The 16,495-nt window shown below is 39.2% G+C and overlaps 1 protein-coding gene across 2 annotated transcripts in view; it reads left to right on the forward strand.

The window, feature by feature from the left end:
- SLC7A6 (solute carrier family 7 member 6) overlaps positions 1–16,495 on the forward strand; it is a 54,613-nt gene that overhangs the window by 34,770 nt on the left and 3,348 nt on the right. For both annotated transcript variants that reach the window (XM_087729083.1, XM_087729084.1), the window contains exons 6-10: positions 2,990–3,113; positions 10,899–11,002; positions 11,744–11,840; positions 12,903–13,052; positions 15,089–15,272. In XM_087729083.1, the coding sequence (XP_087585209.1) occupies positions 2,990–3,113; positions 10,899–11,002; positions 11,744–11,840; positions 12,903–13,052; positions 15,089–15,272 (659 nt within the window). The remainder of the gene's footprint in view (positions 1–2,989; positions 3,114–10,898; positions 11,003–11,743; positions 11,841–12,902; positions 13,053–15,088; positions 15,273–16,495) is intronic.

Raw genomic sequence — 16,495 nt, forward strand, 5'->3', positions numbered from 1 at the left:
TCATGCTTTGGAACTATAGAATCATGGATTTGGAAAGGGGTCATTGGAGGCTATGTAATCAACTCCCTACTCAGAGCAGGATCTACTAGAACATTTCTGACAGATGAGCCTCCATCTGCTGAAGATGTCTAAGAGAAGGAAAGCTTATTACTTCATGAGCTGATAGCTCATACAATACAAGAGTTTCTCCTGGATCGGGGTGAAATCCAGCAGGTTCTGACAGATTCTGGAGAACCAGTAGTGGAAATTTTGAGTAGTTCAGAGAACTGGCAAATGCCACCTCTGGCTGGCCCCAGAGAGGGGTGGGAATGGAGATTTTGCAGTATCTTTCCCCTGCCATGCCCATCAAGCCACACAATGCCCACCAATCCATGCCCACAGAACTGGTAGTAAATAAAATTGAATTTCATCACTATCTTGGATGGAGTTGGACAATTTGGACAGAAAAACAGGGAAGCTTATGACAATGAATCATGCTTTGCACCCTAAAAGTGATCTTGACCGATTATATCTACCAAGAGCAGAGGGTGGTAGAGGACTCCTACAAGTAAAACAGATTGTGGAAGAAGAAAAACATAGCTTGAATGATTACATTCAGAAAAGTGAAGAACCAATGATTAAGGAAGTAAATAAAGGAGGCTTGAAAAGTATTGAAGGCAAAGCTGACCAAAAGCTAACTTGGAACTGGTTAAGATCAGGAGCACTGAAAAAAGAAACAGAAGGCTTTATTTTGGCAGCTCAAGAACAAGCTTTAGCAACAAACCACATGAAGGTAACAATTCAACATGTTACCACCAACAGCAAATGTCGCCTCTGTAATGAGAAAGACGAGACAGTCGACCACTTGATCAGTGGGTGCAGCAAAATTTCACAAACTGACTACCTACAATGCCATGACCATGTTGCTAAGATCTTTCACTGGAAATTGTGCCAAAAGTTTGGATTTGTGTATAGCAAAAACCACTGGGAACATCAGGTTCAGAAGGTTTTAGAGAATGAGAAAGTCAAGATCTTGTGGGACTTCAGAATTCAGACTAACGGGCACCTGGCCCACAACACACCTGACATAACAATAGTTGAAAAGAAAAAAAGTATGGTTCATTGACATTGCAATACCTGGAGATGCACAAATTGAAGATAAACAGCAAGAAAAAATCACAAAGTACCAGGACTTGCAAATTGAAGTTGAGCGACTGTGGAAAAAGAAATTGTATGTTGTCCCGATTGTAATTGGAGCCCTTGGAGCAATGCCTAAAGGTCTACCTCGCTATTTGGAAATTTTAAATTTATCAGACTTGAACATTCTGATTCTACAAAAAACCACCCTACTTGGAACAGCTTATATCCTCCGATGTTACCTTAACAGTTCCTAGGTCCTTGGTTAGGACTCGAGCTGTTGAGCTACCAACCAGCCCCAAAGGCTGTGAATCTCACCAAAGATTAACCAGATAATAATAATAATAATAATAATAATAATAATAATAATAATAATAATAATAATAATTTAATAATAATTAATCAAGGCCATAAATACCTGGGCAATACCAGTTATAAGATACACAGCTGGTATCGTTAACTGGACACAAGCTGATTTGGACCTTTTGGACCGAAAAACCAGGAAACTAATGACAATGCACTACAGTTTACATCCACGTGGTGATACTGATAGACTGTACCTGCCCCGAAAATCAGGTGGCAGAGGATTATTACAAGTGAAGCAAACAGTTGAAGAAGAAAAACATGCACTGGCTGATTATTTAAAAGAAAGTCAAGAACATCTATTAATCGAAGTAAAGAACAAAAATCTACTGAAGGCCCAACAGACGAAACAAGAATACAGAAAAGATGTGATAAAATCAAGAATGGAGAGTTGGCAGAACAAAGCACTGCATGGCCAATTTCTGGAAAAAATAAAAGATAAAGTGGACAGTGAACAAACTTGGTTATGATTAACAACAGGTACATTAAAGAAAGAAACAGAGTCACTAATCCTGGCTGCGCAAGAACAAGCTATCCGCACAAATGCCATTAAGGCCAAAATCGAAAAATCCTCTGATGATGCCAAATGCAGACTTTGCAAAGAAGCTGATGAAACTGTTGATCACATACTCAGCTGCTGTAAAAAAATCGCGCAGACTGATTATAAATTGCGGCACAATTCAGTAGCACAAATGATCCATTGGAATTTGTGCAAAAATTATAATATTAAAACAGCAACAAACTGGTGGGAACATCAGCCTGAAAAAGTCACCGAAAATCAGATGGTCAAGATCTTGTGGGATTTTCGCATACAAACAGACAAAATACTGGCGCATAATACACCAGACATCACATTGGTTGAGAAAAATAAGGTCACAATCATAGACATCGCAATACCAGGTGATAGCAGGGTCGCTGAGAAGGAACATGAAAAAATCGCAAAATACCAGGACTTAAAAATTGAAATTCAACGACTATGGCACAAACCAGCAGTGGTAATTCCAGTGGTAATTGGCACACTGGGTGCTATTCCAAAAGCACTGGAATTACATTTAAAACAGTTAAAAATTGACAAAATCACCATCAGTCAAATGCAAAAAGCCGCACTGCTTGGATCTGCACGCATATTACGAAAATACGTTACAACGTCCTAGGCCCCTGGGTGGGGCCCGACTAGTAACCAATGCCAACTCCGCTGAAACAACTGGCCGCTGTGATACAATTGTATAAAAATAATAATAATAATAATAGAAGAATGTGAGTTTCTGATCTGATCCTCCCATCATGTGAGTCTCTGGTGTGCTGTAATCAGTACACATTTACAGTCTCTGGAACAGATGGGGTACCAGGATAATGTAAATAAAGCACTTTTTTGAAAAACCTAATGTGTTTTAATGCATTTATCACTGCAAATATGAACAGACGATATTCCAGGTTTCAAACAGGTGATTGTCAGGGGGAAAAAAGGTGACTCATACTGAAGTATTTTCTTTTCGTTTGATTTGACCAGGAATTTGCCTCTCGCTATCGCGATTTCTATGCCGATCGTGACGATTATCTACATCTTGACCAATATAGCTTACTATACAGTGCTTGATATTAATGCTATCCTTTCTAGTGATGCTGTTGCCGTGGTAAGTCTGGCCTTACTATTTTATCTTATTTATTTATTGTTAGATTGGGCTCTCGAGTCCCTGCTTCTGCCTGAAAAATTTCTGTATTGGAGTATAGCACTTAGACTTATATGGTTGCAATGACCTCATTTCTATTTTTCCCCCCAGTTCTTAATAGCTCGATAACTGTTTAACTTTTCCGCTTGAAAGAAAAGAGAAAGCCGAGTTAGGCCTTTTATCCCCAAGTGATTTGGCAGCCGTTCAGGTTTAGAAATATTGTTGGAGCTTCATGTACCTGGTGACTAATCGGCAAAATTGCATTTCCTCTGGATTTGATGTTAATCAGGAGGCTGAGTTGAAATTTGTACTAAACTAAATGAAGATTGATTGGATTAAATCCTCAGTTATCCTTAGCTGTGATTTTAATATAAAGCCGTTTTGATTTCAAAAGGAGGGAAATGCAATTAATGTACTTTGGATGTTATCCTCCCCACAGGTGATTCCGCCGGAGAGACTGGTGAACTGGTCCTAACTTTCCTAACACCTCAGGGTAGCTTAGCTATGCGAGGAGGTTAAAATGTGACTAAAATTGCAGTGAAATGAGGAGTATTTCTGCCTTTAGCAGTTTGGAAGTGATCTCTGTGGGTTCGTTGTTGTTGGGCCCTTGTACGGAGAAAAAACGAACATTTCATGTTTCCTCTTGGACTCATGGGGCTAGAAAGGACCCTGGAGGTCTTCTAGCCTGACCCCATGATTGAGCACAAAGTAAAGCAGTACATAATAACAATTACAGGTAGACTTCACTTAGCAACCATTTTAAAGTGATGTTGAATGCCAAAAGGGGACATGACCCAATTTTGAAATTCTGATGGCTGACATTTGCATGGGTACACACACACCCACACAGAGAGGGAGGGAGGGGGAGGGAGGGAGAGAGAGAGAGAGAGGGAGGGAGAGAGAGAGAGATGTGATTGTATTTGGGTGCTTGGCAACTGGGTGACCTTTACAGTCACTTAAGGACCGAAATGATTTACAACAGCAATTCCCAGCTGAGTTACTGTTGTAAAGCAAGGACTACCTGTAAAACGGGTATTGCACACGCTTGTTAAAAGCTGGAGACAGTTCAAGAGAAATTTAGTGAGGATCTTTAGAATAAACTGCAATGTCTCATTTTCTATATTGGCTGCATTATTTTTCACACTCACACATTAACAGAGTTAGAAGGGACCTTGTAGGTCATCTAGCCCAAGCACGAGACCCTACACCGGTGATGGTGAACCTTTTCGGCACCGAGTGCCATAAAGGTCATGCGGAAATGTCACTTGCGCGCTTGTCGGAGCCACGGTCCAGAAAAGCCAAACTTCTGAGTTCTGGAACACATGCACATCCGACAATCAGGTTTCAGCACTGCTGCGTGCACAAAGGACAGCTGATTGTCGTGTCCGAATGCGTGCCAGAAACCCGGAAGACATACAGGCAAGGCCATGTGTGCCAGGCGACATGGCTTCGTGTGCCATAGGTTTGCCATCATAGCCATTTCTGACATACAGGGCACTCATTCCACCAGTGGACTATCCTTTTCCTGTTCTTATTTTGACTTCTGAATTTCTTCTGTTTTTAAGGATAAAACTCTGTAGAAGCCGGCTTGTTTTTCTCTGTTCAAAAATATGTAAATAAAGATTATTTTTATTGCACTGTTAAATTACAAGCTGAAACTGGAAATGAGATGAGCAAGATTCCACTTGTTTACTTTGTGTTTATTAGGCTGAGAAACCTTACCCAAGCTTAGAGCAGAAACAAATAAGCCAAGCAATTTCAGTGTATAAGTTACAATCTGATAAACAATTGCTTTGCTTAATCATGTAAGTTTGCTTCACTAGGCAAGCCTGTAGTTGTGATATATTAATACATGTAAGATTCTGCAATAACAGTTCTGTTTAATCTGTTTCTTAATGTCGTGGCTTCCTCTGAGCTACACCTTTAAATTCCAGTTGAGGTATTAATGTACTGAGACGTATTCATTTCTATTTTGAGTGCCCCATTTTTTTCTTCTGGTCAGGAGCAAAGAGGCTTTGGTAACGGTCAAAAATTAGAATTTGTATTTCAATAAGATAGGGAGAATATATAAATTTCTTCTTAAGTATAAAATGGAAGAAGAAATTGTGAAGGAACAAATGGCACAGAACATTGGCTACAATATTGAATTAGATAAATGGGAAAAATTTGGGGGGACAAATTTTAAAATGACATTATCGGTTGCATACAAGGAAAATCAGTATAAAATGTTTTTTTTCAGATGGCACCTTGTACCAGCAAGGTTAGCAAATATCTCAGCAAATATTTCACCAAAATGTTGGCAATGTGAAATAGCACACGGAACATATTATCACTATGGTGGACGTGTAAGGAAGCCAAAAAGTATTGGAAAAAGATTAAAAATTGGCTAGAATCAGTAACAGGAGTCAAAATTGATTGGAAACCAGAAGTATTTTTACTAGGAATAATGACAACGAAATATAAAAAAGAGATTCAGTATTTAATTCTACACATAATTATGGTGGCGAGGATTGCCTTCACTCAGAAATGGAAAAATAAATTGATGTGAAGATGAAATATTAAGAAAGATTATGGACTGTGCCAAAATGGACAAATTAACAAAAAAAATTCAAGGAAAAGAAGAGACAGAATATTATTAGATATGGGAAAAATGGTATAGGTGGATGGAGGAAAGAAACAAGGATCAATGAGAGAAGCCAATAAAACCCAAATATAGAAGTTAAGAAGAATTAACATATATATACTGGAAGACCACTATCGTATGACCCCTTAGTCCTTCTCTTCATTAGACTAGACATTCCCAGTTCCTGCAACCGTTCATCCTAGGGTTTAGCCTCTAGTCACCACCATGAAAATGTGAATAGCAATAGCACTTGGACTTATATACTGCTTTACAGTGCTTTACAGCCCTCTCTAAGCGGTTTACAGAGTCAGCCTATCGCCCCCAACAATCTTGGTCTTCATTTTACCCACCTCAAAAGGATGGAAGGTGGAATCAACTTTGAGCCAGTCAGGATTGAACTACTGGCAGTTGGCAGAATTAGTCTGCAATACTGCATTCTAACAGGAAGGAAGGAAAGAAAGAAGGAAGGAAGGGTACTAGCACTTACAATTATATACTGCTTCAGAGTGTGTTACAGCACTCTCTAAGTGGTTTACAGTCAGCATCTTGCCCCCAACAATCTGGGTCCTCATTTTACCCACCTCGGAAGGACGGGAGGCTGAGTCAAGCTTGAGCCTGCTGAGAATTGAACTGCCAGATTGCAAGCAGCCGGCAGTCAGCAGAAGTAGCCTGCAGTACTGCACTCTAACCACAGATCCTACAGATATGGAGACCCATCTGTCATACTGCCAACGGATAGGCCTGTGTTTGGCACCAACGTATTATTTACCGCACCCAGGAATTCTTCACGGGTTAATCAGTGATTCATCTATCTGCAGGAAAGAAAATAAAATAAAGACTGTGTGGGTGGACCATCTGTGGGAGAGATGGCCAGGTGTTTATCATGAGCTCAGAAAGGTTTAGATCACGGATGGTAGCCTTCATCTCCTCCCTTTGGCAGCTCCTAGTTCTGAACATAGTTCTGCGAATGTAATGATTTCAGCAGTTCTCGACTTCTGACTAGAATTGAGCCTAGCAATTATAGTTGTAAGCCGTGACGATTTTAAAGCATGTACCCAGACCTGATTTTATGTGTTGTTGTTGTTTTGCAGCGGTCATTAAGTGAATGCTGCAGTGAAGCGAACCCCACAGTTGTTAAGCGAACCCATTGTTTGCTACAGGCTGGGGTTTTGCTGGAAACCCACTCACCAAAGGCTGATTTCTGACAAAAACATCATAAATCGTGGTCACATGACCACAAATGGCTGCAAATGGTCACATGATAGCATGTGGGGGGGGAGGTGACCTTGGGAATTTTGAAATCAGGTTATAAATTCCATTTGTAGGATCCATTGTAACTTCAAACAGATATTTACCAATGTAGTAGGACTGAATTACTATTATCCTTCTCAGCTTTCCTAAAACTAAGGAGAAATTTCCTGTCATTGTCAACAATGAATCAGTGGAATGACTTGCCTCAAGAAGTTGTGCTCCAACACTGGAGGCTTTTAAGAAGAGACTGGATAGCCATTTGCCTGAAATGGTATAGGGTATAGGTAGATGTCCTGCCTAAACAGGAGGCTGGGCTACATGACCTCCAAGATCCTTTCCAACTCTGTCATTCTGTTTTTCTGTTTGGCTACTACCTTCTCCTATTGGTATCTTATGATTATATTGCTTCGTTGTTTGTATATACACTGAGAGCTTATGCACCAGAGACAAATTCCTTGTGTATTTAATCACATTTGGCCAATAAAGAATTCTAATTCTATTCTATTCTCATTCCATTATTCTATTCTATTCTATTCTATCTTCTAATTCTGTTCCAGTTCTATTTCTGTTCTATTTCTATTCTATTCTATTCTAAATTCTATTCTTATTCTAATTCATTCCTCATTCTCATTCTTTCTCATTCTCATTCTTTCTCATTCTCATTCTATTCTATTCTATTCTATTCTATCTTCTATTCTATATTCTAATTCTGTTGTGTTCTGTTCCAGTTCTATTTCTGTTCTATTCTAAATTCTATTCTTATTCTAATTCATTCATTCTCTTCTCTTCTATTCTCATTCCATTATCCTATCCTATCCTATCCTATCCTATCCTATCCTATCCTATCCTATCCTATCCTATCCTATCCTATCCTATCCTATCCTATCCTATCTTCTAATTCTGCTGTGTTCTGTTCCAGTTCTGTTTCTATTCTATTTTAAATTCTGTTCTTATTCTAATTCATTCTCATTCTCTTCTCTTATGAGTCCTTATCTCCTGCTGTGAAAAGCAGGTTTATTTGCCAAAACTTTGCCAGGTTTGTTGACATACTAAAGTTACAGTTAGTCCCATTTATCATTTGTGCTCTATTCTGTTTTAAAGAATGAGCAGGTTTAAGCAATTGAAGGCAATTAACTTTGGCAATCCTCCCCATGCTGTAAGCATTTTAAGTTTTTCAACGTTTCCCCCCCCCCATAACTGCACCTTGTGTGCCAGCTAAATTAAGTGAAATTAATCACTCTGCAAGGGTGATTTCCACCTTTGAAGGGTGGTTGAACTACTCTTTTTTCCAAAGTTCTGGAAACCAGATCTTTCATCCGTGCAACATTGGGACATGAAACTTTTAGCTTTCTTTCTTGACATACCTTCTTTCTCAAGTGGCAATAATCAGATGGATGTTTGCAATTTACTTTTTCTTACCGTGTTTGCCAAAAAATAAGACAGGGTCTTATTTTCTTTTGTCCCCTGAAATAAGCACTTGGCCTTATTTTCGGGGAGGTCTTATTATTTTTGAGGTGCAGGAGGCAGTGAGCATGGTCACCTCATGGCTGCTGCTGTGCTGCAATATTTTCAGGGAGTGCTTATTTTCAGGGGGAGGGCTTACTTTAGCGCATGCACTTAAAAGCCTGACTGGGCTTATTATCTGGGGAGGTCTTATTTTCAGGGAACGGTAATTTTGATATACCTTCATTTTTGGTCTTTTGCGCAGCAAACCCCGAATCTTACTCTCAAATACCTAAAATTACAAAATCTCTAAGGGAAAATTCTTAGTTCTTCTAATTCTGGGGGGTTCTGGAGATTGCAGAAAGCAAAAGTTATTGGGCATGAGTTGTTTGTGTAGTTTGCTAGTCTTTGCATTATGGATAAGGTGTATACGTTGGATGGTAATCATGGGATGACAATATATTTGCATAAATTGGAATTTAAAGTCTGTTAGGTCTAGGAGAGACATAAAAAAAATCAGACCTGCAGTCATAGATACCAAATACTGCTGCTATAGTAAAGGAATGCATTTGTGAGAGACTGGGAACAGTCTACTTTTCAGCTGATCATGATGGGGAAAACTTTCAAGATATGTTTTGAGTAGGGTTAAGAAAGATAGAACAAAATAAGAAAGAGGGTTAGGAAAGCATAATATGTCTGTCTGTCTGTCTATATCTCTATCACTGTCTGTCTCTATTTCTATTGCTAATCTCTGTCTGTCTGTCTATTTTATATCTATCTGTCTACATCTATCACTGTCTCTTGGTCACTGTCTATATTTCTGTCTCTATCTCTGTCGCTAATATCTGTCTGTCTATCTATCTATCTATCTATCTATCTATCTATCTATCTATCTATCTATCTATCTATCTATCTATCTATCTATCTATCTATCTATCTCTTCTACCTACCTACCTTCCTACCTACCTTCCTACCTACCTACCTACCTACCTACCTACCTACCTACCTACCTACCTACCTACCTATATATCTATTTATTTATCTATCTATCTATCTATCTATCTATCTATCTATCTATCTATCTATCATCTATCTATCTTATATCTATCAGTCTCTATCACTAATCTCTCTTTCTCTCTCTTTCTCTCTCTTATGTCTATCACTAATCAATCTCTCTCTGTATATCTATCTATCTCTATCTATCTAATATCTATCTGTCACTATCAATAATCTCTCTCTCTCTATCTTATGTCTATATCACTAATCAATCAATCTCTCTCTCTCTCTCTGTCTGCCTATCTATCTATCTATCTATCTATCTATCTATCTATCTATCTATCTATCTATTTATCTATCTAATATCTATCTGTCTCTATCACTAATCTCTCTCTCTCTCTCTATCTTATGTCTATCTATCACTAATCAATCAATCTCTCTGTATATCTATGTATCTATCTGTCTATCTGTCTGTCTGTCTGTCTATCTATCTATCTATCTATCTATCTATCTATCTATCTATCTATCTATCTATCTATCTATCTATCATCGTCTATATCTATATATATTATACAGAGTACTGTATATCATAGTGTGGTAGTCTAGGCGTGAAGGTGCTCACCTCCCACTCCGAAGCTGGAGAGTTCGATCCTACTGGTAGATTCAGTAGAACCTCTGTTCACAAACACTTCTGACCAAATCGGGTTCCGACCAAAAAAAAATCACATGGGGTTTTTTTTGCGGCCGATTTCCCTTTCCACACCATTTTTTGGGGGTAAGCGCCAAATTTCCAAAATTAGGTTCAAGTCATCACCAAATTGGTTTGTGACCAAAGTTGTGGAACAAATTGTGGTTATGACCAGAGGTTCTATTGTATTTCTCTCCTAGGGCATAATAATAAAATCTGCTGTGAACTTCACATGGCATCAGGAAGGGTATCCGGGCAGTAAAGGCTCAGCTCCATCCAGTCACTCCGACTCTACCATGATTTAAGAGATTACATGACAGGGTTGTAAAAAGAGAGTAAATCTATCTGAAAAAGATTAACTGTTCTCTCTCTCTCTCCAAGCAAGGAAAATTATTCTATATATTATTTAACTTAGTGTGTTTCGAGGGCAAATGGATAGTTTAAAATATTGCTAAAGAACAAAGGGAAGTTGAATAGTATAGCAATCTAATCTGCCCAGGATGGGTGCAATGATTTTATGCATCAGGCGTTCCCAACAATAAATTCAGATTGAAATTCGCTTCTGAAGTTGTTTAACCGCAGCTGAACTTCAGTGCCAGACATACCCAGACAAGAGAAACATTCGATATTTGTTTACCTGCGGAGACTGGCTGTGAACTTCCTGAACTTTTAACATTTTGAAATCACTGTTCTAGTGCATGTTAAATGCCTTCTAATTTTCCCACTCTTTTCTCTTCTATCTTGTTAGACGTTTGCTGACCAGGTATTTGGGGTTTTCAGCTGGACCATTCCAATAGCTGTCGCCTTGTCCTGTTTTGGGGGGCTGAATGCCTCCATTTTAGCATCATCCAGGTAAAAGAACAACAATTAATTTTGCTTTATCGTACTTAAAAGCTGTGTACCCCTAACCACAAGAATGTTCTATGTCTAAGCTTATTGAAGAGATGATTTAGTTTAAAATTTGATTTCTGTTTATAGGAAAGCACCATTTCTGTTTATATGAAAGGGGAAGTAAGATTAAGATAAGATAAGTTACAAGATAAGATAACCATTATTGCCACTTTTTTTCTGTAAACACACTGGCATATATTATACAAAATGCAATTCTGATGCCCTCTCTCAAAAGTATATATGTATCTCTCTCTCTCTCTCTCTCACACACACACACACACAAACACACACACACTGTTTTTTTTCTTCTGTCAAAGCAGTTGGTCTGCCCAAATATGGGAGGGAGCATGCTGCTTCCCTTTTGCCTTTCAGACCCACTTCAGGAGCCTTCTAGGCCGTCTCTTGCACAGCAAATCATTTTGTGTTACATTTTTGCTGATAAATAAATGAAGGGAGACTAGTACAGATCTATTTCAAGCTATTTAGCTCCCATCAGCTAGCCATACCCTCACTGGGATTCAAACCTGGGCTGCTTACATATTGTGTTAACCTTTAAGCTACAAGTTCTCCTCCCGTTATCAGGTGAGCCAGGGGAGTGATTAAGTTTGTAAGATTACTTAATTACTCCCCTGGCTCAAATGTAATATACGTTCTTAGATTTATACTGCCTGGGGTATTAAGTGTGCTGTCTCTTTTATTCAGGCTCTTCTTTGTAGGATCTCGGGAAGGTCATCTGCCAGACCTCTTATCCATGATCCACATTGGAAGGTTTACACCCGTCCCAGCTCTTCTCTTCAATGTAAGCCAATTTACTGTGATTGTTCAGGTAGAGATCTCACTTCACAATCAGGAGGCTGTGAGTTCGATCCTAGGCAGTGGCAGATATTTATCTCTGGGTGCAATGAGTTCTTGTCTGCTGTGAACTCCACATAGGCTTCAGGAAGGGCATCCGACCAATAAATGCTGCTGCTCTGTTCAGTCACCCCGACTCCATCCCGATGCATGGGACTACAAGGTTGTTAAAAAAACAAAAAAATCAGTCCATTATGCTCATTCTGCCCTGCAGATCTATCCACTGAGAAGAGACATAGACTTTTAAGCAACAAAGCTTGATCCCAGGAAACTACTAAAGCTTGTTTTCTCTGCAGTCATCAAACCCCTTTTGTGTGGATAATGGGCAGAGTTGGTAGGGATTTTCTAAACCTGGGGAAAGCATGGCAGAGGCCGTTGCAAAGTTTTGCAACCTAACCCTTCTGAAACGTGTTGGGGAGATCATTATTGTGTCCCGCCAGTGGCTTGTTGCTGTTATTTTCTCCATTACAGGTAGTCCTCGACTTACACCAGTTGATTTAGTGACCGTTCAAAGTCACAACGGCACTGAAAAAAAGTAAATTATAACCCCTTTTCACATTTACGATTTTTGTAGCATCCCTACAATCATGTGATCAAAATTCAAATGCTTGGTGATTGATTCATACATATGACTGTTGCGGTGTCTGGGGGGGGGGTAGCGGGTGTCATGCAATTACCTTTTGCAACCATCTGACAAGCAAAGCCAATGGGGAAGTCAGATTCACTTAACAACCACATTTACTAACTTACCAACTGCAACGACTCACTTAACCATTGTGGCATAAAATGGGACAAAGCTCATTTAACAAATGTCTCACGGAACAACAGACATTTTGGGCTCAATTGTGGTCATAAGTCAAGGACTACCTGTACGAATGATGTTTTAACATCAAAGTGACCCGACTTGCCAAGAGAGTAAGTCAGTCAAAGTGTTGCTGTTATATACCGTAGAATTCAGAAAATGCTGTGCTTGGAATTTTTCATGCCTTTGTCTTATTTTCTCTAACAGTGTACTATGAGCCTCATCTACTTGACTGTGGAAGATGTCTTTCTCCTTATTAACTACTTCAGTTTCAGCTATTGGTTCTTTGTCGGGTTGTCCATTGCTGGACAGCTCTACCTCCGCTGGAAACAACCAGATCGGCATCGACCACTCAAGGTAGGAATGTATATTGTATTCTACCAGAGAAATATACTAAAGAAGACTCATATCTCATTGTACAAATAATAACAGCAGCTAGAATTGTATTTGCACAAAACTGGAAAGCGGACAAAATCCCATCGGAAGGAGAGGTAATAAAGAAGATATTAGACTGTGCAGAAATGAATAGGTTGACATTCAGAATAAAGGACAAGGAGGAATCGGTGTACTACAGGACATGGGGGCAATTTTATGCTTGGCTTGAAAAAAGATACAAATAGAAAAACAAAGCACAAAAAATAACTCAGATGATACACATTATTAAATCAGGGGGAGGGGAAATAAGAAAGTATGAAAATGTAAATATACAGGCGGAAAAATGATATGAATTAACAAATGTTAAATAACAATTATAAGAATGTATATTTAAAAATGAATTTGAAAGCAAAAATAAAAAACTTTTTAAAAAAAGGTAGGAATGTATATAAGATTAAACCCATCATTTATATAAAAGCAATCATTGGGGTTTTTTTTTGCAAAGAGATTAAGACTACAGTGGTACTTTGATACTCATCATTAATTGGTTCTGAGAGATGCATTGAGTACCAAAAATGTTGAGTATCAAACAAACTGGAAAGGGCAGCGAGCCACGAAGCAGCCGACGCTAACAAGTTCTAGCTTGTGCGTTGAGTACCAAACAAACAACGAGTACCGGGACAAAATTTCTGCATTCAAATGCATCGAGTACCAAATTCAATGACTTTCAAAGCAGACAGGAAAAACCAAAAGGACACATACAGACTGGGTGAAACCAGCCTTGATAGCTGTAACTATGAAAGGGCTCTTGGAGTCTTAGTGGACAACCAGTTAAATATGAGCCAGCAGTGTGTGAATGGCAGCCAAAAAAACCAATGCAATCCTAAATTGTATTAACAGAGGGATACAATCAAGATCAAGCGAGATACTAATACCACTCTCTAAAGCCTCAGTAAGACCACACCTAGAATACTGGATCCACACTATAAAAAAGATGTTGAGACTCTAGAAAGAGTGCAGAGAAGAGCAACCAGGATGATTAGTGAACTGGAGGCTAAAACATGATGAACCGTTACAGGAACTGGGCATGGCTAGTCTAGTGAAGAGAAGGACCAGGGGAGACACGATAGCAGTCTTCCAATATTTGAGGGGCTGCCACAGAGAAGAAGGGGTCAAGGCCAGACAAGGAATAATGGATGGAAACTGATCAAGGAGAGATTGCTTGAACCTGGAAATAAGGAAGAATTTTCTGACAGTGAGAACAATCAACCATGGAACAGAAGTTGCCTTCAGAGGTTGTGGGGGCTTCATTGTTGGAAGCTTTCAAGAAGAGACTGAACTTCCATCCGTTAGAAATGGTGTAGGGTCTCCTGCTTAGGTGAGGGGTTGGACTAGATGACCTACAAGGTCCCTTCCATCTCTGTTAATCTGTTAAACAGTGGAGTACTGAGATTCCACTGTACTTTGGTGTGTTACGGATCATCCTGGTTTTTTCTGTGGATCTATTTGCAATTTCTGGGTGGATGAAAGGTAGTTTCCAGCGACATAACAGCTAGTCCTTGACTTACAACCACAACCTGTGACCAGAATTTCTATTCCTAAACAAGATTATTGTTAAGTGAGTCAGGACTGATTTTATTACCTTTTTGGGTGCAGTTGTTAAGTAGATCATTGCAGTTGTTAAGTGAATCGTGTGATCATTAAGCAAAATCTGGCTTCCCCTATTGGCTTTTTTGTCAGAAGCTGGCTGGGAAGCTTGCAAATGGCAATCACATGTCCCTGGGAAGCTACAACCTTCATAAACGTTTGATCCCATGACTACGGGGATGCTGCAATGGTTGTGAATGCAAGGACCACTTTTTTCAGTGCCATTGCAACTTCAAGTGGTTGCACCATGAACTGTTGTACACCGGGGGGGGGGGGGCTATCTCTAATGACAATGGGAAAAAAATGTGAATTGGAACATGACTTCATCCTCTTCCTCCTCCTTATTCAGTGCTGTATTTTCTGTTTTCCAGCTGAGCCTGTTTTTCCCCATCGTCTTCTGTATGTGCTCGATTTTTTTAGTGGTTGTGCCACTCTACAGTGACACCGTTAATTCTCTGATTGGCATTGGAATTGCACTCTCTGGGATTCCAGTCTACTTCATGGGGGTCTACTTGCCTGTATCCAAAAGGCCACCTTTGGTCAGCAAAGTCTTAGGTAAGGATCATTTTCATAAGAGCGTAGAATAATTGGCTGGAGTAGTACCATAAAATGATATATTAATGGAAAGATAATTTAATCAAGAATGTAATGCAATAACCTATATGAAGGATTTGCTATTAGAATAGCAGTTATAAAGAAGAAAAGTGAAATGAGATATACAAAAATTATCACCATGTCAGTTAATACTTAGTTGGCTAACCTTTAGCATGAATTATGGCCTTAAAACCTTTTCCCATTGAGTGAACCAAGTCTTTTAGTACTGCTGCTGTTACAATGTGAAAACAAGATTGAATGTTTGCTTCTATTAACAGGGTTTTATTGCTGGCTATATTTGGCTTTAACTTTTCATAGGATACAGATACTTGAACAAACTATGTTGTGCAACATTCTTGATTAAATTATCTCTCCATTGATATATAATTTTATGGTGGTACTACAAAGAAATGTGGTGTTATTAGTCACCAACCTCAAAAATACACTTTCCTCAAAAGGTTTCCACAATTTTGGCCGCTACTGTATGTTACAAGAATCTTCTCCAGGCTACTTGCCTAACCCTGGGAATGACCAGATCCTTTCATGGAACTTGTGGGAGGTCAAGCTTATTACACTTGCAACTGTATCACAATTCAAAGCTACTGTATTTTTCGGACTATAAGACGCACCAAGGTTTTGAAGAGGCAGATTTAAAAAAAGTAGGTAGGTAGAGGGGTAGAGAGGGAGAGAAAGAGAAATACAGTAGATAGGGAGGGAGAGAGAATAGTTAGGTAGGTAGGTAGATAAAGGGATAGAGAGAGAGAAATAGAAAGAGAGGGAGAGAAATACAGTAGATAGGTAGGGAGAGAGAGAGTAGGTAGGTTGGTAGGTAGCGGGATAGAGAGAGAAATAGAGAGAGGGAGAGAAATACAGTAGATTGGTAGGTAGAGGGATAGAGAGAGAGAAAGAAAGAAAGAGAGAAATACAGTAGATATGTAGAGAAAGAGGGTAGGTAGGTAGGTAGATAGAGGGGGAGGAGAGAGAGAATAGGTAGGTAGGTAGGTAGATAGGTAGATAGAGGGATAGAGAGACAGAGAGACAGACAGAGAAATACAATAGGTAGGGAGGGAGAGAGAGAGTAGGTAGGTAGGTAGATGTTTCCAGATGCATTTATCCATGTGCTGGAGAAGGAAATTGCTGACAATCTGCAGCACCTAAGACTTTGTTTTCTGCTGGCACAGCAC

The sequence above is a fragment of the Thamnophis sirtalis genome, unplaced genomic scaffold (assembly GCF_051295495.1).
Source record: "Thamnophis sirtalis isolate CommonGarterSnake01/CBP01778 unplaced genomic scaffold, rThaSir2_p1.2 scaffold_14, whole genome shotgun sequence".
In the NCBI taxonomy this organism is placed as follows: domain Eukaryota; kingdom Metazoa; phylum Chordata; class Lepidosauria; order Squamata; family Natricidae; genus Thamnophis; species Thamnophis sirtalis.